Genomic DNA, 23661 nt, shown 5'->3' on the forward strand with positions numbered 1-23661 from the left:
TAATGCAACATCTTACCTGGTAGTGCACAATATGAAAATGTGAGCCAAGTGGAGGCCTCCAATCTAATATTACACTCGTCTATGAACATCTCAAAGTCAATGTGTGAATGATTTACTCATGTTGATAGTTTCAATAAATTCTCGACTCACATTGGTCCTTCTTTTTTCACTGAAACAGACGAAGAACAGCATGTGGTTGATGCTGCTCTTGTTCCTCAGTTCACATGTGTGCACATAAAACATATTCACTCACCCCAACTTCCCCATCAGCTGCATCTGGTCCGACTAGCCACTTCAAAAGACATCTTCTGTATTTCCTTTTTTGGAACATAATACTGTGCAAAAGCTTTCGGAAATTAAATATCTAACTTAATCACGGAAAAGATGCCTGCCTGAGTATTTAAACCTCCAATGTGGACATATGTGATTTTAAACTACCTGTTTCATGCCTCAGTTTTATTTGTTAATTAAATATTTTTATTTTGCTCACATGAACACGCACACACACACGCACGCACGCACGCACGCACGCACGCACGCACACACACACACACACACACACACACACACACACACACACACACACACACACACACACACACACACACATACACAGTTACGTTTAACACACAGTGCAGTTGCCAGAAAATGTTCTTTTGAGGGAACACCCCATTGTGTCCCAAGACTTGAGGCAGACTTGACAATGGGTCATTAATCACACCTAAATGTCCCCACAGAAACACAAGCTGGATGTTATATTCCAGGTGACATATTGTTTTTCTGACCCCCAGTTGACTTCCGATTGAAGTCATCAGCCAAGACCTGAACTCTGACTCTTATTCTGAAAGCATGTCAGGCAGAAAGGCCACAGAATAACTACTGGGATCTGACTAAAGGAATCAAACTCCTACCGACACTCAGAAAAGACACGACACGACACACACATGAGTACACTCACACGCACATGCACACAGACACACACAGGCACACAAGCTGAAGTTTGGCTTCTTCTTCTTCAGACTGAGAGGTAACTGTTTTTGTGTTGAAGAGGCCTTTGTATCGAAGAGAGAACATCAGTGTTCAAACTGGAATTATGTTTTTAAACAAAAAGAAAACTTCTGACAAAGAAATTAATACTTTGTTGTTTTAAAAATGGTGACATTGTTAAGACTGCATAATGGTTCTTATATGCAATTCATATAATTAGAATTGTCTTCGTGCATCACAGTGACAATTGTCATTGTTAATGCCAGTGACACCACTACATTATCCAGAATGCATCTCAGGTATTTAGTGTTGTGTTCTATTTTGATATTTCCGTAAAAATAAACAAATACCTGCACTCCCTTCAGAGACGTGGCTCAATGAATGTTGTCTTAACTTATGCTGCCACCCTTTGGTGTGTCTTTGTAGCTACAGATAATTGGCTCATTGTAGCCACTGGGGCTGCTAAACTGGTCTGTTCAGTCATTGTGAATCTTTTATCCATCTATAAATCTGGGATCAATGCGATACATTGATCCTATGTGGTATAAATGTGGTAAAGATAGATTCAAATTGCACTACTAAGTCGGTCAATATGAACAATATTTGCAGTGTTCTTTCTGTTAAACATTATTGGAACAGCACAATATAAATTACATTCAGGGTGGATTTTTCATAGATTCTCTTATGTTAATATATTATTATATGATCATTACAGTGACAATGAGATAAAATACCATGATTGAAGTGGCCCGCAGTCGGGCCAACATTAACTGACCATTGAGAGCCATTGACATACTTTCATATTACAGGAATATTACATAAATACCATAGGACCGACAAAATACCAAATTACAAACACGTCTCAAATCCCAAGAAAGTCCCCAACACATGGCGCCTGTTTCATTCCGAACAGGTGAAAGTGATAAAACGTCTTAATCATGGTGTTATATGCCACAGTGGGCCTCAGCGCCTGTCCCATCCCTCCCTCGTGTCATTGGCTGATGAATCTGGAGACCTGCAGACAAGCACAGTCCACCCGGTTGTTATTAAAAACGCGAAGGAGCTGCACGTGAACGATTTTGTTTTGCTCCCTGCAGGCCTTCGTTTATAGCTCTGTATTGCATATTATTGTCAGACTAATTTAATTGTCGTCTGTCCTTGCGTGGTTATGGAGTCAGGTTTTAGGTTAACTTTTCATTTGGGGTAGTTTATTCTGGTTTTATTTTTGGCCTTGTTATTTTAGCCAGTGTCTATGTTTATCAATTAATGTGCAAAATAACTCTCTTGCCATTCCCCTGGACTGTGGGGTCCAAACAGGACTATAAACCATGGGAGACCTTGGATTGTAATGAGAAAATAAGCTAATAGGGAAAACAAATCATAATACATGCAGTGTATTCGTGAAAAACAATATAACAATATAACTTTTAAATATAAAAAAAAAGTTTCCATTTTTTGTTATATTACATTTCAATTTAAATGTAAACTTTGTGATTCTGTTTAGGCCCGCAGAGAAGGCTTAGCAGGCCTAGACAGCCCGCCACTGCTATATACACATGTCTGCTGTACATTCAGACGGAGCAGGTGTGTTTTTTGCTCGCAGTTTGGAGCTCAGACGCTGGGCGGCGCCGTCGCACCGCCCGGTGAAAGACGCGCTGACGGGCCCGAGTCTGTGGCAAACCCTCAGACAGAAACTCACCACCCGGCATTTCAGCCTTCACACCGGAGCGCGCGGGCGTGCGGGAACGCACTGGCTTTCAAGGAGGGATGGACGCCTCTGCGCCGGTCCAGAGGACAGCTGGGGTGTGTCGGGAGGGAGAGGCTGAGGCTGAGGCTGAAGGCGCGAGGAAGAGGAGGAAGGTGCAGTCAGTTTCGATTTAACTCCTCAACCGGCTGCCCTTACGCAGGGCGGAGAGGTAGTCTGACCGCCTGGCTGTATAATCCTCTTGCCGGGAGGAGCAGGGAAAGCCCTCACCAGATTGAGACACAGAGAGAGAGAGAGAGAGAGAGAGAGAGAGAGAGAGAGAGAGAGAGAGAGAGAGAGAGAGAGAGAGAGAGACGGAGAGAGAGAGAGAGAGGATTTAAGTCTGACAGGGACACAGAGAGTTGACAGGAGTGCTTGGTCATATCTGGAGCTTGTGTCCTGCAGCTGGAAGCTTCATTTAACTGGCAGACAGACTCCGAGGAGGACTATCATTCAAGCTGTTTGAATTCCACTTCACATCATGAGTGGACCGACCAATGGTAAGCTGTGTGTGTGTGTCTGTGTGTGTGTGCGCGTGCGTGTGTGAGTATGCTGGTGAGGTGCACACGTGTAGGCTGTGTGTGTGTTTCCATGTGAGTGTGTATGTATGTTTGCTTGTGCATAATCAATAACATAATGTCCTGGGAGTGTTTAACCTGAAGTAGACATAAACAGCCCTTCAGTGAGGTTATTGATCACTGCCTCGCTTATTGACACTGTATTTCATCATGTTATTAGCCGGCTCTCTGTCAGTGAAGGTTAAAGACAGAGGCTGATATTGTGTATTGATATTTGACAGCATTCATCAGTATTTGCATCATTGTGATGGTTTCAAGCGGTGTTGATTTCTGTGCTTCTGATAACAACCAAGGGTCACAGGACCCACTCAATTCATCTATTGTTTTATTAAATAAATGTGTAAAATTGTTCTCTTTTTTGTGTGTGGGAGAGATCAGTATTCATCGCAATCAATAGTCAGGTAAGGCAGTCAGAAGAGCCTTGGACAGATATTAAGATACTTTGGAGAGAAGAAACAGGAAACCCGCGGTTCTTGGATAGCAGGAGGACAAAGCTGCACATCTCTGGTCTACACTGTGCCAGGCACATATTAATATGTCCCAATGTCTAAACATTGAACCACAGAGGGATGTTTTTTATTAATGTGAAACCACTGAATCCCAAATATATATTTTCCAAAAACAAAAGCAGCTCTGCGGACAAAGCGAGTACTCACACCTCCTGCAGCCGCTCAGTTTTATATCTCTCACCTAAAGGGAGATATTTCACCTATAAAAAAGGCTCTAGCGGGGCCACACTCTGATGCAATTATGACCATGTCAGTGTAGCAGAGGGGCCTCAGGTGAGCGACTGTAACCACAAAAATCTCCTACACAAAAGAAAATGATTCCCTTTCAGCAGAGTGGTTTGATTCAAGGGACACCTTATTGTTTTTTATCCAAAATGTCAAAGGTCAGGATAAATATGTGTTGCTGTCAAACGACTTTGATGCCACTCGCTGCAGAATTGTAGGCAAATAACATTACTTTTTTTTGAGTAAACAGATTAAATGTGTAGACGAGGGTTAGAGGCACAGGACATTCTACCTGGCTGTTGGTGTACTATGTGTTAAGACAATGCACACACACACACACACACACACACACACACACACACACACACACACACACACACACACACACACACACACACACACACACACACACACACATTGAAGCACATAAATTACATGCATAGTCCATGAACATGTTGTCACCATCATCAATTACATACTGTTAACTAGAACATACAACATTTAAACCTAATAATACCAACGAACACACACAAATTAACACATTCAGACTCTCTCTCTCTCTCTCTCACACACACACACACACACACACACACACACACACAGGTGGCTTTCTATGTCTGTGGTTCCAGTCCTTGTGCTGCCATCTGGCTACGGCGCGCATGCCAGCTTTTATGGTGCACACACACACACACACACACACACACACACACACTGAATAACACATACTGGTCATACAATTTGTTAGGATTTTTTGTCCCAATTGTACCTTTCTCTCTGGCTCTCTCTCTCTCTCTTTCTCTCTCTCTCTTTCTTTCTCTCTCTCTCTCTCTCTCTCGCTATCCACAACTCTGTCTTTCTCCTGCTGTCATCAGCTTAAATCGGGATGTTATGTGTGTGCTGTGATTGCATAATACTCTTGGAGGCAGCAGTATTAACTGTAATGTAATGTAATTGGGTGGAATACAGTGGAATCATTGTTTAGATTGTTACACAGTGGATAGAGGTCAGTTGATTATTACAGGAAATCTGAATCAATATTGATCGAATAGGCTGCCAGTCAGTGAAATCTATTCACAACTCTCCTGCTATGACACATAGTTGTGTGTGTGTGTGTGTGTGTGTGTGTGTGTGTGTGTGTGTGTGTGTGTGTGTGTGTGTGTGTGTGTTTCAGACAGCGTAAAGCAATTACTTGTTTTTCCAAAAGAGATTTGTCCAGTTTTATAAGCGAGGATAAAAGAGGTGTAATCCCAAAACAGCCCCATGTGCCCTTTTTTGACTGAAGGCCACCAGCAGTTTGAAATTGGTCTCAGTTAGTTAGTGTCCGTCTTCCTCTACACCTGTCCCTTAAGCCGCTTCCTGTACAATGAATGGCTGTAAGTCGCGCTGATCTTCTGGCAGAGTAACAGACTTTCCAGGAGCCACTACTATTTACAAAGTCAACCACTAAGCCTTCTCCGTCTCCCTTAAACCTTCACTCGATTGTGTGATCATGTTTGTGTTTGATATTGTGTATGTATTTGGGTGTTTTTGTCTTATTGATTCGCCAGGATTGTTTGCCATTGTGTTTGTGTGTGTGTGTGACAATACATATAAGTGTTTTTGTTTTTGAGAGGGACAACAAACAAACATCTGTGCTGATGTTTGAGAATGAGTCAACTTGAGGGTCTGATTTGTATTTACTTTATCTTCAAGATAAACCTGAGCAGCTGTTTCCAGATTAATTATGAATTAAAGCGAGTGTTTAGCTATCAAACGTTCCTGTAACAAGACACTTGCCTGGGAAAACAAATGCGTCACATCGTTTATCTTTTTTTCTCCATCACGTTGATATAAGACGTTTGAATTCAGTTGAAAGGATGACAGAAGTAAGGGCTTCACAATAACAATCCGCGACATGTTTCTGATCCTCTCTTCAGTTCAGTACCAGTCGGGCCTTTATGGAGGAAACAACAACAGCAGCTCTCCCCTCTCCAGCCGTGGAAATTCACCCATTGTGTGTGAGCGCTGTGGGGAGGTGTGTCGTGGGGAGGTGGTGCGCGTCAAAAACACACACTTCCATGTTCTCTGCTTCACCTGCCAAGGTAAGAAGCTGCCACACACCTACACACACAAACATGCGTCTGTATATTCAGTGCACATTAACACCTTCTCACAAACACTTGCATCCGCTTCCATTCTCTTCTCACAAACATCTCATATTCATTATTTTTTGTATTATTATCTTGGATTTATATGTTTCCTTGTGTGGATTCCACCCACACCAAATTGGATAATTAAATATTTAATAATTGCCAGTACTCAGACAATAAGGAACCAGCACAATTGAATCAATGATAGCTTCACTGAAATAGAAACTGAGCTGTGACTTCACCAGGATCAAAGTTGATGACAGAACATTGGTAATCGGATGCCACTCTCACCAAGAACAAAAGGTTTCATGTGATATTTATGATCTTTAAAACATTAGAGGCGTTGTAGTTGTGTTTCAACATCCCAGCGGCCACTGCATCACAATGATGCAAGTCCAATGGGGAACAATTAGTGTACATGTCATTTCTAAATACCAAAAACCCATGGCAGTGATACTGCACTACTACGGTTCTTCTACAATATGTGCCAGGTGAGTCACAGTCAGAGCATTTTCTTCATTTCAAAGTGAAAATAAATTGATTCACATTTTTTTGAACTTTTACAATCAATAATGGGCTTGAGTGCCCTTAAAAATTAATCAAAATAGACTAATGGAGCTTGTTAATCAAAAAAGTGCTCAGGGAGGAGACCCCAGACTTCCCGAGAGAGGTCCGGGCCCCGAATGTTCTGAAATCCTAGAAGGTAATAGCTGGCCTCTTACAGAAGCAAGTTGAGTATCCCTGTCAGCCCATATGGTATTTACACTTGATACATTCTGCATTTGGGACGATCAGTATGTATATTTTTCTTTGAGCCTCACCTTTAAAAAGTTGAAGTTGAGTGTGAGAGTTGGAAAACACATTGAATTTGTCCAGGTGTGTGTGTGTGTGTGTGTGTGTGTGTGTGTGTGTGTGTGTGTGTGTGTGTGTGTGTCTATATGAGTTTTTATGTGTAAAAATGCATGTATGAGCTCCACCACTGAGCAGGTGGGACAGATCACACAAATAGAGGTCTGGAGTCAGCAGCTAGCTTAACTGTGCTGTCAGCAGGTTTTCAGCCCCAAGTCAGACTCCAACCAGCTAACCTCCTTTCTCAAGCCAGGACCCACACAGTCCCAAAACACTGATCTCTCTCTTTGATCTGACAGTTACATCGAGTGAATGCACGCAGCCAAACAACACCAACAAGGAAGAGGGTTTTCTATTTTAAGTCTTAAAAAAACCCTGAGCTGAAATTGTTTGTTTGCTCAATCGCATCACTTATTCCCTCTGAAAAGACACTTATTGACGGAAGTGTTCTCCCTTTGATATTACAGTATTCATTATTACAGACAATTTATCTTGCAGAGTAAGCTTAATGACTTTGAGCTAATGGGCTCCATCAGCTGATGAAGTGGACAAGAATCAAATTGTCAGCTTTTCCAGGCATTTTTTTCTCCTCTTTCCTCCCCCTCTCCGTAGCTCTCTTGTCTCTCATGCTTTGTTTGGAGCTGTGAATGTCAGAGAGTCACAATGCGTCTTTTTTTGGTGAATGGTGTAATCTGCAGTTACTGTGGCTATTTAGGATTTAAAAGATTGTTTTGGGAGAGCGGAGAGGAGATTTGGGATAAATGGAATGGAAACAGATGAGCAGGGTGAGATAGATGAGTGTGTCGGTGTGTGATTTGAGATTGTCTGTTATTGGGTAGCATGGTGACTACTTTAGGTGGGGTGGCCTCAGTTTTGGATAGGACAGAGTTAGCCTTGATAGGTAAACTTTCTTCTCCTGATTTTAATAAGTGTATTATTTGTTTGTTCACTACTTTAGTCCAGACTAAAACTAACAACTATTCGGTGGATTGCCATTGAACGTGATACAAATATTCATGATCCCCTCAAGGTGAATCAATCGATTCCTGATTGATTCCTTAACTTTTCATGTAGCACCACCACCAGGTGAAAACTTGAGTTTATGATCAGTCTCACATTCTTATCCTTACTAGTTAGACTGTAGACTGTTAACCCCCCCCCCCCCCCTCCTCCTCCTCTTTGATCTATTCTGATCACACTCATGCAAATGCAGAAGAGCTTCAGCAAGAACATCCATCCCATGTTGATGATGGAAGACAGTGACAGGACGGTAGACGTGCGCTGGATGGGCAGATCGATAGCCTCATTGATACCTCCCCCGGGTCCCCCTGTCTCTTCCTCCACATCCTCATCCCCTTGCTTTGCTGTCTGCTTCCCTTTCTCCTCACATATGATGCCTTCTCGTTTCCTCTTCCTCTAATCTCTCCCTTGACTCCCATCTTGCCTTTCTTTCTCGTTTTCTCCTTGTCTTGTCTTCGGCCCGAGTCTAAAATAATCCTCATCTCTCCTCTTCTGCATCGGAAAATTGAACCCATGTTCATCATCTGTGACCTTACAGCATCTCTTTTTTGTAAAGAACAGTCATTCCTGGGGAAAAGGACAAATATAGCATATAGTCTGATTCTTACTGTGCATCGAACCATTTCATCCCATCCATGGAGACTTTTAGAGGATAATTTTCAGGAAGAAAATTAGCTCTCCTCGAAGGTGGAATACAACGGGCACACACTTCATTTATTTGAATTTATTGTACAACTGCAGGGTCTTCACCTTCTCAACAGAATATAAAACAGACTCATGATTATTTTTATCGTGTAAAGCTTACCAGGCCTGACCCACTTTTGTTTGAAACAAGTTTGCACACCATGGAGCGGTGTGTTTTATCAGTATTAGTGTATGCTCAGCCATACAGACAGTCACGGATGGCTCTTTCTTCGGAAGAGACTTCAAGGACAAACTGTGAAGCATTTATCGCTGTATCAGCTCAGCTGTGCGGCACTCTTTTGTGTGTGTCCTTGTATGAGCATTTGCATTGGGGCTCAGTGTGCTGTTGTATTTCTGTGCACACTTATATGTTTTCTTGCGTATCTGGAAGCTAAATCAGAAAAAGAGACAGTCAACATGTATATCAAGTAGAGATGTTTTGATACCCCTTTTTTCCTTCCCGATACTGATACCGATACCTGGACATGTTCAGGTATGAATTCCATATAACTTTATTTTATTATCTAGTTTGACAGTCACTGAAAAATACGAAAGGAATAAATAACAATTCTTCGAACATAATCATAATAAAGCGATTGTGAAGCTAACGAAGGAAGTAGCTAATGAGTGAGCCATCATCCAGATAGCTCAGATCAGATAGCGAGTGACACATGTTGTTGTTCCTGTGCTGCCTCAATGAGCAGGTAAATGATAACGTGATATCGGAAATGCCTCATTTTAGGCTGGATCGGGTATCAGCGAGTATGTGATTCTATGCACCGATCCAGCCTAAAATGAGGCATTTCCGATACTGGTATCGGTACAACTCTCGTATCAAGCCTCCAGGAGTTCTTGTTTCTTGCATCCATCTTCATTTATGTTCTTTCTTTTTAAATCAGTTCTTTGCGTTGCCTCTTTCTCTCATTCCCGAGACCCTGTGCGTGCGCCGCTGGCAGTAAACAAAGAAATCATTATTTGTTGACTTTCTGCCAATTGAGTTTGTATGCGTGCATGTGTGTCCAGACCCCAAGCACTTCAATCTAATAGGCTACAAATCACTGCTAACAGATGTAGAAGAAAAGTATCTAAATACTTCAGTGCCAACGACGAACTGCAGCTGAACCCGCCCCCCTGATGAGCAGATGGGAGGGGAAGTGGGAGGCTGGTGATGAATGAAACTGATGGAGCAGAGAGGGAAGAAGGTGATCGTCACATGAATAAAAGAGAGGAGAAAGAAAAAGGCGTTGAGCATGATTTCATTTATTGATTTGTATTTATTTCATTTATTTGTGACATGGAATGTATTTTCTGTTTGCTTTCCCTATACAAGCCTCATCTCCTTGGGATTAAGCCTTGAATACTCTGATTATTTTTCTTGTCACATCAATTGTGAATTTTAGGTGATAAATAAAAAGTTTCAAGCACTTTTTAAAGTCCCTCCAGTTCATGCGCTTTCCCTGTGATAGGTTTTCTGGAATGCCTTTCTTTTAAACCCAAGACAAAAGTCACGGAAACATTGCAAGTTAAACATTGAAAGGGCGAGGGCACATTGACAATCCAAGAAAGGCTTCTTCATATTTTGATTGTGACAGACATGTTTGCCGGTTAACCTCAATCTGGAGCACTCGCAGCATCAAATCACTCAAGTTTCTTCATTGTTCTCACTGGTGATCTTTTTATTTTTTTTTACGTCACTCATTTTGAGAAGCACTAGTAGGACTGATAACATCAACAATGGCTCAGTTACAGCAACAATTGCGATGCAAAGCAGCCAATAATCAGGGTATGTGTGTTGTTGTCTACTAACCCAGCATTATGTTTAAATCATACATTTATTTTGACTTAAATTGACCATTTGTTTGGGGTCGGTAACCGCATCGACTGCAAAACTTGTTCAGACTTGCTGAATCACTGAACCAATGGAGCTGCAGCAAAGATGGTGCCATTTACTTCTTACTGATCCAATATGACGGCTTACAAATGAGCCATTTCTCAGTCCTTTAATTTCATTATGTGGCCTCAATAATTTCCCATAAAATTTCTTTTGATCGTTATTTCTGTCTGGTGATGATAAATTATAGAAAGTCCTGCCACAGACGGAGTATGGATGTGCTAGATGGTGAGACAGAGTGGAGGCTGGATGACTCTCTTGATGGTTGTAGACGGTCATAAAAATGCTGTTACTCTCTCTGCCGGCACTTCAACCGTCCAGCAGAAACAATCGCCAGTATAGGTTGAATTCGCTTAAATTCAAGATGCCAATTTTGCATTAATGAAACCGACTAGTTACTGTGAATAGGACTCTGCCGTCTCTTAGCTGCTGTTTTATTTACCTGCCCAGTTAATGCTGACGTGGCACATAGAACCGCCAGAGTTTAGAGCAACAGGGGTCAGGGAACATCAGGGTAAGGTCACGTGGGGTCATATGTTTTTTTCTTCTTCTTCTTGACAGGTCATGGAGGCGACTGACATGTCTTTGACCTTTTTGAACATTAAGCTTCAGTCAGCAAGTTGAAGTGGCAATGGGAAGATTTGTCTCGACTGTCCCTGAAAGACTAAAATGTCATGTGACCGAGGGAGTAATGGATGGTTGCAGGCTGGCCCATACTCATTGAGTTGCTGTGGCAATTCTGTCTTCTATTATGACGTTGTAAATCTGCAAAATGAAAAGCTTAATGAAATGATTTAGGCTCAGACACACTGTTATACACATTTAATGGGATTCCTGACAGGTTGGATGGTTTAGTTCTGAGTTGTGACCTCATGCTCATCATACAGATATGGTGGGCCTCTCTGTACTTGTACTTGCATGTTGGAATATTTAGAAATAACAACCCATGACATTTACTTTCTGTCTCAAAGAAAAACAAAACCTCTCCATCAAATCTGCTGAGCTCTGCCAACTGTTCATCTTTCCTCGGAGCAAAGTTTCAGTACAAGACCTGAAATAGGTTCATTTCAGTCGAATAAAGATGCACTGACAGCACAGCTGTGCTTTGAACAAAATGCTAATATGCTTACAATGACAATCCTTCTGTCCTGATATTTATCTGAATTGTGTTTGCCATCTTTATTTAGCGTGTTAGTATGCTTTCCTTTTGCTAATGTGCATATTTAGTGTGAATGTCTGCACAAGATTTTCTTGCAATCCATCCAACAGTTGTTGAGACATTGCAGTCCGAACCAGAGGGGTGGATTGGTATATATAGTCTAATAAAAACACCACTTAAATAAGTATAGAAACTCAATTACCAAGACAGATCAAACCTATATTTAAATATGACTTGGTGGTCTTCAATGTCCAAGTTATGACATTACAAATACCCTAGTTGAATATTAAAATGGATGCCAATAAACACAGCCAGTCCATGCACAGATTTTGTTCGGTGAGGACAGTTCTTTGAAAATGGCCTGTGATCTGAAAATCCAAATATACCAGAGGTCCATCTGGAGACCAGCCAAGCCTCAATGGCTCCCTCTCTTTCCTGTTTGCCTCCACATCTTAATAGCTTTCCATTTAGACAGTGATGAATGTGTGAATGCTATCAGCAGAGTGAAAAAGGATAAAAGGTACCCGGCTATCTTCCTTCCTTCTTTCTAAGTGTGTGTCTCTTGGAAATAGAGGGAAAGAGTGTTTGTGTCCATATGAAGGTTTGTATATATCATGTTGTCACAGCTGCTGAAAACCACATAGCTCCATCTTTTGAATCCCAGTGGATAGTTTGACAAAAAGCTTGCCTTGTTGAACATCATTTTGTGACCAGCTTTAGTCTCAGACAGACTGATAAAGGTCAGGCTGATATTTTAAAGTTGTGCGACAGCAGCTTTGCCATGACAAGAATGCAATTATCAGAGACAGAGGGGGAAAACTAAAATACTATACAGCGTTTCCCGTGTTTGAGAACGATGTCCTTGTTTTTCTTTCCTTTTATTAATAAATTGATTCCATCTTCAAACTAATACAATGTAAGAAGATCATTCTCTTAATGAAGATGATGTTAAAGACATCACATCTGTGTTGGAAAATCCCCTTCTTCAATATCAATATTTTCAACACATATGCTGAACATGAACTCGGACTGGTCTGTATCATGCACGTGAACACTTTGCACCAAAGTTTAAATACAGTGAGGAGTGTGAAGGAGTTCCATCCTGTTTGAATGTTTTTCTGGCATAGCTCAGAAAGAAAAAGAAAAAATAGAAACCCATAATACTGGTTTAGAATTGAAATGGCCACATTTAGACAATTCCACAGACAATCAGCCTTTTTGGGTTGCTTTCATATCTTGCAATAATGCCTTTATTGTCTCTTGTTAAGCACTTTGATTTGTCTTGTTGTTGGAAGGTGCTATTCACATAAACAATCTGCCGATACTGTTTACAGTTATGTTGCTCTTGGCAATAATGGCATTGTTTATGGTTAACATTTAATGGATGTATTGCAATTGCAGGTAATCTAGGGACGAAGATGTGCAGTAAACAGCAATGCCATCTTAATATCTACATAATATTACAATAATACACTTTTAAAAAGGCATTGAAAGCTACCATGACATGAGCCCATAGTCTTTGGGCTTCATGAAAGTATTTCTCTCTTCATGAATGTGTTTGGCTCCATGCTTATATGGAGAAAACTGAACTACAACTCACTTAATTGTTTCTTTACTGTCTTTATGACTCCAGGTTGGCTCCAACAGACATATACATTAGGGAGCTGGACTGCTTGTCTTTGTCCACGGTGTCTCTTTCTCTGTCTGAGCCACTTAACACACTGGCTCGGATCAGATCGGATCCATTCACTCCATTGGGTTTAGAGCCATTAGCTTAATTAGAGCCCATTCAATTCACTGTCAGATATTTTGATCCGTTGGCTGCCTTTCAAATGTTTAACTTAGTGTACTTCCAGGTTGTATCATGGTGCAGTGTATACATCCACTGGCTGGCGTTGGGTAATACAGGTTATAACATGACAGATAAGTTGACTTTTCCGCAGCTGAATGGGTAAAGCATGACGCTGACAGCTTCAGGGATTCAATTCAGTTTGGGGGAAAAAATCTGTTGTGGATCCCGAATCGCTATTATGAAGTCTTTAAAACACAACCGATGGGAGGTAAGAGTGAGCTCCTTGCCTCCCTGATAGCTGGAGCAAATCATCGTTCAGCTCCTTTTTAAACAATCTAACCAACCAGCTCAGCAGAGACCACTTCATCCTCCAGCACAGCTGCACCAGAAGCAATCATTTGGCTGAAGGACTTTGCATTTGCTGAATAAAAGCCATACATCATGCTGTCAGTGAATGTAGCACAGTGTTCATGTGTTCCTTGGCCTAGACATGCATCCATCACACTGCACTCCATAGATGCATATTAACATATTTATTGTGTGTAAATAATGTACACTTGCAGGTACATATTTACAAAACCAGGTGTACACTCAGGGACACACATACCACATTTCTTCAATCGTACATGCACAGACAACCAAAACCTACTGTAAAAGAAATTACAGATTAGTTGGTTACTGATCTAATCCTCAAAATCAGATTAGAGTACTAACCCTTTAAAGGTCAGAAAGAACAACAGATTGCACTCTTAACAACCCCACCCCCTCGACGACCACACACATGCTAAATACTGGCCATGTGTACTGTTAACTACCCTCAAACCAGGCTGCCAGTTGCATAAAAAAAGACATAGAATTTGTCTTAAATATAACTTTCACTTGCTAATTGTTAGATTTTCCTGTTTGCATTAAGATTCAAAATCATATATAATAAATTCCCGATGAGTGACACATGTAACACTGTTGCCGAATGCATTATGGGTGAAGAAGAGCAGAAATGGCGGATGCAATAGCGACAGTGACAGCACACCACAACTAGTACCACAACTATGGAAGACGTCCTGCGTGGTACCGGTATTATAGACCAAGGACCCAAGGACCTCATCAGCTACGGTGACGTTGACAGCCCACCTGATGAAGACCCTGGAGAGGCTGGTCCTTGCCCATCTCCGCGCTCTGGTGAGTTCATCCCTGGACCCACTTCAGTTCGCCTACCAGTCTGGCATCGGGGTGGATGACGCCGTCATCTTTCTGCTTCAGACATGCCTCTCTCACCTAGAAAAGGCTGGAAGCACTGTGAGAGTCATGTTCTACGACTTCTCCAGTGCCTTCAACACCATCCAGCCTTTACTTCTGAGGGACAAGCTGGAGCAGACTGGGGTGGACCACCACCTGATTGCATGGATCCTGGACTACCTCACCAACCGTCCACAGTATGTGCGGATACGGGAGTGCGAGTCAGACCGGGTGTCCTGTAGCACGGGAGCCCCACAAGGAACCGTTCTGGCTCCATTCCTCTTCTCCATATACACCTCGGACTTCAACCACAGCTCTGCAAACTGCCACCTGCAAAAGTTCTCTGACGACTCTGCAATCGTCGGCCTCATTTCCACCGATGATGACAGGGAATACAGAGAACTAAATCAGGACTTTTTAGGATGGTGCCAGCGAAACTGCCTCCAAATAAACTCCGTTAAAACCAAGGAGCTGGTGGTGGACTTCCGCCGGGGTAAACACCCTCCTCCGGTACCGGTGAGCATCCAGGGACTGGACATTGAGATCGTCAAATCTTACAAGTACCTGGGTGTTCACTTGAACAACAAACTGGACTGGTCCGACCACGTACACGCTCTTTACAAAAAGGGACAGAGCAGACTCTTTCTGCTGAGGAGACTGAGGTCTTTTGGGGTGCAGGGAGCACTCCTGAAGACCTTCTTTGACTCTGTGGTGGCATCAGCCATCTTTTATGGAGTGGTCTTCTGGAGCAGCAGCATCACTGCGGCTGACAGGAGCAGACTGGACAAGCTGGTAAAGAAGTCCAGCAGCGTGCTGGGACGTCCTCTGGATACCGTGGAGGTGGTAGGCTACAGGAGGATGATGATGAAGATCTCGTCCATGATGAACCACGCATCCCACCCCATGCGGGACACTCTGGCAGCGCTGCACAGCTCCTTCAGTCACCGGCTGATTCATCCCCGGTGTCTGAGGGAGAGGTACCGCAAGTCTTTTCTTCCCGCTGCGGTCAGGCTGCATAACACACTGAGCTTCCAGTAGACCACTTTGACAATCGAACACTTGAACTGAACTTGGTCACTTTAGCATTCACCTGGTGCAATATTACGTGCAATACGTTTACGTACTTTTTTTGCATATACTTTTCTATTCAGTCTGTATCTTAATATTCTTCTCTACTGTTTTACTGCTTATTTATATTTATTTATATTACTTGTTTCTATTTTATTATTCTTTATTCACTTGTGAGCAATGCTGCTGTAATCCTGTAATTTCCCCACTGAGGGACTAATAAAGGATTATCTTATTTTATCTTATCTTACACCAAGTATAGGAGAAAAAAACAGCGGTAAATTACATAAATCCAACATTTGAAATAATTGTGACTGTGGTACAAGCGTCCAGAAAGTTATGGATAAAGAGTTCAAATGGTTAACAACTTAACACTAGCTAAATATAATGGATCAGCAAATGAAATAGTCAATGTTGCCCGACAGTGACTACATACAGTACAGTTTTCTCTTCTTGTGGAATGATGTGAGCTGATTCATGTTTTGGTTTCCTCCCCGTTTGTCCAGTTTGTGGCTGTGATCTGGTGCACTCAGGTTTCTTCCACCACTCTGGCGAGTACATCTGTACAGAAGACTACCAGCGGCTCTACGGGACTCAGTGTGACAGCTGTGACCAGTATATCACTGGGGAGGTGGTATCTGCACTGGGGAGGACATACCACCCACACTGCTTCGTCTGCAGCATCTGCAGGTATAGTTGCAACATACTTCTGTAACTTCTTGCCTCATATTCAGAAACATCATTCAGAATTCATTTAAAGTATTGTAATACAATATATTTCAAACATAGTATGGTTGGCATTGGTAGTAGTAATAGTAGGGTAATTGGATCCTCTTGGCACTGCTTCATTAGTAACTTGTAATTACAAAAACTAAAACAATTAATGAAATTCTCACAGAGCGCCACATACTGAGATTTAATGACTTCGCAAGTCTGTTCATAACCTCTTGCACACCGCAGGTGGCCCTTTACAATTAAAATGCAATAATGTATGACAACTGCGGGCCAGTAAAATCCAGTATGGTATCACTGCCTAGTGTACGCCAAAGCTACTGCACAATCACAACAGTGCTAAGAAACACTGGAGGCGATGTCAATGCAACTTGATATAGCTAATTAAAAGTAATAAATCAAAGTTTTTGTCCTCTATATATCCCATAATACAAGTTGAAAGCATATTTCCTATTTCCACGCCTCTCTGATAAGCTCCCAGATGTGTTTTTACTTAACATGACATCACTCGGGCTATTTTCATAGGCTTTGCATAAGAAGTGAACATATTCACTGTGACATCACCCATTGCTTTGAGGACTTTTGTTTTGAAGCCTCAAGTGAGAAATTCAGGCTGTCACCATCTTGGTTTTTGACTTGTCAACACAACTCTGAATAACACCGTTTTAGGTGCCAACATGTTTTTTTTATTAACTTTCATGAACTGGAAAGACACTGTGAAAGTTATAAGATGAAAACACGGACAACTCCTAGACTGAACCTGTTTTATGGTCTAATTTGCCCCCAGAGGATTTGTATATTATTATTAAAATATGAATATTTTTTGGAGTACCAATTATTGAACCACACTGGTACGTGCTTCAGTGTAGGCAAGATGTTGATGAGACTCATCGAAGATTAAACAAGTTACTATTTAAAATATTTGAAATATTAAACACTTCATATGTGCTTTGTGTCGGTTGTAGTTGGCTGGTCTCACTTTACATCATGTCAATTTAGTATTGGCTTCAGTTCAGTTCATTCAAAGCCGGAGTGAATGTAATAAGTGAATGAAGGGTGACTGTAAATATGATAATATGAAATGCTAACTGTCAGTTGTGTGTGTACGTGTTTGTGTGTGCACCCACTCTACTGAATAAGAACATACTGCACTGAAATGTGAATGGAGCTTATTCATTTTGAAAACAACTGTGTCAGCATATTTCAATAAAATTGTGTCTCTCAAATGAATTTTTATTCCAAGCATTGACCGACCTCTCACTCAGATGTGTGCAGAGTCTAGAAATGAAATCAGAAGAGCGGCCGTGTCGCATAATATAGAGCTGAGCCGTATATCGTTTATGACTCCCAGACTATTTGACTTGTAACTTGATTTTCTTGCAACTTAGCAGATATAAAAAAGGTCCTCACGTCATTGTTATGTTTTTTTTGTCCAGCTATAGTTGATATATATATATATATATATATATATATATATATATATATATATATATATATATATATATATACGTCATTGTTATGTTTTTTTTGTCCAGCTATAGTTGATATATATATATATATATATATATATATATATATATATATATATATATATATATATATATATATATATATATATACGTATATATATATATATATATATATATATATATATATATATATATATATATATATATATATATATATATCAGATTATATACACACATCACATGCTCTCACTGTCACTACAGTACAGAGATCAGTTGAAAATCTTCAATTACACATGACAAAATACAAATTGATATTGTCACAAAATAATGTTGAATCACGTTTGTACTTCCAATGAACTTTCTGTGTTTTTGAGGCGACTGTAGAACAACAGCGGCTACTTCATAATTTATCAGCCTTTGTGTTGCAGTTTTCTTATTTTCTACCCGAGGAGTCTTGGACACGTCTGCTGTGATCTGGATACAGATTTGTATACAATGGCAACCATTGTATTCAGATGTCTGCATTGCAGATGCTCACCTCTGCCCTTGCACTATGTGGCTACGGCTGAACCCTCGAGCTAAACGGCATTTACTGTGTGTCTTGATTTATACTTCAATGCCTTCTTGAATTAATATTTCAGTCCGGTCTGCTAAATCAAAAATGAGACATAATGGGGGAAGATTGTTGACACTCCACCACTGTTTCGTTGTTCAGGAAAGAAACCTGAAATATAATCGCAAATGTTCTTAGATACTGAAGGTCTATTGTTTTACAAAACCTTTTTCATTGGGGACTATGAGAAACAATGTAAGTTACAATGTAAGTGATTTTGAATGAATAAAGGATATACACAAAATCTCCTACTGGTGTTAAACTACATAAATGCTGCTCAGTCTGTTTTTTTTCAGTGCTATGAAAAGCACAGCTGCCATTCCATTTAAATCTATTGTGTTAGGATACAAATATCAGTTGCATTTGTCAAAATGTCTGCAAACAAAACTGTTGTATGTATTTGCACAGACAGAAACTGCACCACTAGGGGGTAAGAGTTGATTTTGTGTTCTGGGTGAACTGACTCAAGTAGAATTTCTGCAACACCATATCTGCATAGCTTTAGTGACATTTTATGTGTGTGTGTGTTTTCAGGAGTCCGTTCCCAATTGGAGACAGGGTGACCTTCTGTGGGAAGAAGTGTGTGTGTCAGCAGTGCTCACACACTCTGAAAAGCGACAAGCCCGTCAAGGTCCATGGACCAAGCTGTAAGAACCACACATGCAAACCACACCACACTGTTCATTTTGAATGTTCAATACACTATATTAGTGATAATTGACAAGCTGTGCAGTTATACAAAAAACAATGCATGTCGTTTTGAAAGCTTTTGTGGTACAATAGCTACTTGCCAGCAATCAATTAAGTTCACATTTTGAGTCATGACCAATAAAATATCAATACTTTGAAGGATAGGGACAAAGTCAAGACCAAGGCAGAGCGAGACCGAGTCAAGATCTGAAAGATCCACATTCCCATACAAACACCCACATAGTGTGTGTGCATGAACATGCCATGAAAAATATATTAAAATAATCTATTTTAGTACTGCCTAGGTGAATTGTATATGTGGGTCTTGAAATATCCAATCACCAGTCTTTTTTCTCGGAGTGTGACGAGGCTAAGACCTTCAAAAAGTCGTCTTGAGACCTGGATCGATTTTGAGTTCTACAGCACTGGTTTGTACTGTAGGCAAATATTTTTCAAAACTATTCACAGACATAAAGTTTCCTTTTTCTTTATAAAGGTTACGTAACACCCAGCCCACTGCAGTATTTATCAGGCATTACTCAAACAAGAGTAAATAGTGTATTTGTTGGTTAATATGTCTGCATTTGGGTACCTTAACACACATTAATTACTAAAGTGAGTATTTAAACCAGCAAGAAGGTACATATTGACTGAACATAAATTACAGTGCTTATGTAATGGTAAAGTTAATGAAGGGACACGTCAACAATCGGTGAGTTTTTTGGATATTTGCCGACTGGCACAGAAGAATAATCAGGCTCTAGCTACACACACAATGCATTGTTTGTTTCAGTCTCTCAGAAAAATGTAACATGCGACCAGCATTATTCTTTAATAGCAGTATGACAGAATAAATTACCTAAAAATAATGCATACCTGCTCATTTAGTAGCAAGGATCCTCTGTGGCCATCATTTTATGTAGCCTACATGTATCTAAATAAAATGACCTCCATCTAACTAATGCATCCAGCATGTAAAACCGTTTATTCCCCTAAAGGTGAAAAATAAAACCTGAAGAGGTCCACTGTCCACCTGCTGAATGCTGCAAAACATAGCCACATCCCCGGCAGCTGCACACCCACACACACACCCACACAGAGAGTGGCCTGCTAGTCTTGTAGCCCGGTTCTTGTAGCTCCATCTGGCAAAGACAGTGTGACTTTAACTACAGATGGGAAAGAGGGATGAGGAGGAGAGGGGAAGGAGCAGAGAAGGGATGAGAGGTTGGCAGAGCAGAGAGACAAGGACAGAGTGGAAGGTCAGAATGTTGAAGCTGCTCTTATCTTCTTTTTTTGTGTGTTCCTTGCTGCATTTCCTGATTCTCCTCTCCGCTCCTCTAGACTGTGCAGGCTGCGGCGAGGAGATCAAACAGGGTCAGTCTCTGCTGGCTCTGGAGAGACAGTGGCACGTCAGTTGCTTTAAATGCCGAACTTGCGGCTGTGCGCTCACTGGAGAGTACATCAGCAAGTAGGTGGCTTAATCCCCCGTATGTACAGTCTCTACTGTAGTTATATTTGAGCCAATATAAAATATTTTCTCTTTCATATCTGAAGCTATCCACTGTGACCATTCTGCTTTGAGAAAGCTTCTTGGTTATGTCACGTCATGGAAAAGTTTCACCATCACCTGTCTTCATCCGTTATTTATTTACAAAACGATAACCGACAATTATTCCATCCGTCTTTTCATCAACTAGACAGTATTACTCGGAAGTCACCATGAAAAATCTTAGTTTTTGCTCCAGTTGAGTCATGTAGCTGAATCTTGCATCAATTAGCAATGTGTTACAGGATACATAATAGTGGAACAGTTGCACAAAGCCAGCAGGTGAATTCAATGTGAGAACTTTTTTTTGTTGTTATACCCTGTCAGAGATGGGATACCTTACTGCGAGAGTGACTACCACACACAGTTTGGCATCAGGTGTGACAGCTGTAAGAGGTACATCAGCGGCAGAGTACTTGAGGTGAGTGCTCTGTTCCATGTGTGGATATGTTTGTATGCTTAAGACAGATGGGAAACAAGAGGGAGAATGTGTCTTTGTGGAGGAAAGTGTGGGTTTGTGTGCCCGTATGCCAGTATGTGTGTGTGTCCGTCTATAAAAAGCTGCGAAAAAACGCAGCTGTCCCTCTTTAAATGACTGAAGTGTTGACTGATGACGAAGCAGCTTTTCAAAACCAACAAAGCAACACTCTCCCATCTCCTCTATCCCAATTCATTCCTGTTTTTTTCTATTCCTTATCGCGCCTCTGCTCTCTCTTCATTCCTCGTTCTCTTTCTCTATTTCTTATCACCGCTTTGTTCTGGTTTCCTCATTTGTGTTACCCGTTGTCGTCTCTCTCTGCCTTATTTATTTCCTCTCACTTGTACTTCCCTTTCCTGTTCTTCTCCTCTAGGCTGGAGGGAAGCGATACCACCCCAGCTGTGCCAGGTGTGCCCGCTGTCACATGATGTTCCTGGAAGGAGCGGAAATGTACCTTACAGGTGAAGGATGGGAGGAGAGGAGGGGAGTGGCCGACACATTGCGCAATATATATGTAAATCCAATAGAATAGATTGTTGGTTTTGTGATATAAACGGGTTTCTGCGTATATACAGCTTACAGTCATAGTAATTGAATTAGATGAACCCTGAAAGTATCCAGATGGCCTATGTGTGTGTGTGTGTGTGTGTGTGTGTGTGTGTGTGTGTGTGTGTGTGTGTGTGTGTGTATGTGTGTCAAAGAGTACATATATATATATATATAAATGGTCCCCTGATAAGCTTTTAACAAAAGCACCTTTATATAGCTTATTGATCTCACATATACCACTCTTTACCACACTCAGTGGTAAAGACACACAAATACACACCCTTTTCCCAAGCTGATGTTTTTTTTGTACACAAAGGTTGGAGTCAATTACCACTCAACCTTCGTCTCTGCTGTGTCCATTACTCTGCGCCTGACAGAATTAATCTGAATGAAACCGACTTCACCGGAGGTTTAAATTGAATCATCCAGGAGCTTCTGCTTTACAAATGAGATGATAGTAATTCAAGTTAATAATCTCATTAACTCATTCATTAAGGTTGACATGAGGAACCGGCAAACCTTCTTGACCATGTGGGATAAACTCGCATTTTATATGCATTTTGCTTAATATCCAACTAAATGTCCTACAAATTAGTCTGAGAAGTAGCTGTTTTGCATGAGCAATTCTTTATAGGAGGAAATGCACCGTAATGTTGGCCATAATATTTATATGGAGCTACATATCATTTAGAAGTCCAGATGATTAAGTGCACTGGTCTTTCCCTGAGATTAATCTTAACCATACTTCAACCACAGTTCAGCTTAATAAATACATGCTTATATTGGAGGAATAAGGAAACATGCTGGCTGTGAACATTTTGCAGATAAATATAATGTCAACATGTCTGATATGTTGAGGAAAAATGAGCGACATATCTTTGAAAACATGATGGTAATGCAAATGAGATGCACAGGAGCATACTGTACTGAAGGAGATATGGTTGAGTAAACAGGCCACACATGAAAATAAGGGCGCTAGAATTCTAAACTACACAAATGTATCCTTAAGATAAGGGTGAAATGGATGAAGAAATGCAAATAGTACAGACACAGGTGATTTAGCCTGAGTGAGTTGAATCCAGATTAAATGTAGAGCTACTGTACCGTAACATGTGGTAGTCGCCACACAAGTGGACACCTCCTGTTTCCCCTCATTGACATGCTGATGCTCACTTGCTCACAACCAACAGTACTACTAAGAATTTGCATATTGTAACTAAAGTCTGTGTACGTGTGTATTAATCTATTCCTGGAAATATATGCACGTTCCATTTTCCGTCCATCCCTGTGAATCTGCTTGAAAATATGTTTGCACAATTTGTGTGTCTGAATATGAATGTATGTGTGTTTGCTTGTGTGCTGCGCTCCGGAGAGCTGGTTACATTCACTCCTTTTGATGACTTCACACATGTGGACGGCTGAGCAATCACCCTAGTGAGACACACTAAATTACACCACACGCACACACAATCCATGCACACACACACACACACACACACACACACACACACACACACACACACACACACACACACACACACACACACACACACACACACATTCAATCAATCTCATGATGCATGTCTGGAATAAGAAGTGGCGTGTGTTTGCGTGTGTGTGTGTGTGTGTGTGTGTGTGTGTGTGTATCTTGTTTGTTTGTTTGTTGTTTGAACATGAAACAATGTGTTCTCAATGTGTTTTCATTATTCAGCA

At 41.0% G+C, this 23661-nt stretch overlaps 1 protein-coding gene across 1 annotated transcript in view; it reads left to right on the forward strand.

The window, feature by feature from the left end:
• Nucleotides 1–3212: 3212 nt before the first annotated feature.
• LOC306753533 (actin-binding LIM protein 3-like) overlaps nucleotides 3213–23661 on the forward strand; it is a gene marked incomplete at both ends in the record, with an annotated part of 37066 nt that continues 16617 nt past the window's right edge. The window contains 7 exons of the mRNA XM_079237413.1: nucleotides 3213–3231; nucleotides 5960–6124; nucleotides 16378–16561; nucleotides 19220–19332; nucleotides 20717–20843; nucleotides 21249–21342; nucleotides 21773–21860. Coding sequence (XP_079093539.1) covers nucleotides 3213–3231; nucleotides 5960–6124; nucleotides 16378–16561; nucleotides 19220–19332; nucleotides 20717–20843; nucleotides 21249–21342; nucleotides 21773–21860 — 790 coding nt within the window. The remainder of the gene's footprint in view (nucleotides 3232–5959; nucleotides 6125–16377; nucleotides 16562–19219; nucleotides 19333–20716; nucleotides 20844–21248; nucleotides 21343–21772; nucleotides 21861–23661) is intronic.

Source organism: Taurulus bubalis (assembly GCF_910589615.1).
Source record: "Taurulus bubalis genome assembly, chromosome: 2".
In the NCBI taxonomy this organism is placed as follows: Eukaryota; Metazoa; Chordata; class Actinopteri; order Perciformes; family Cottidae; genus Taurulus; species Taurulus bubalis.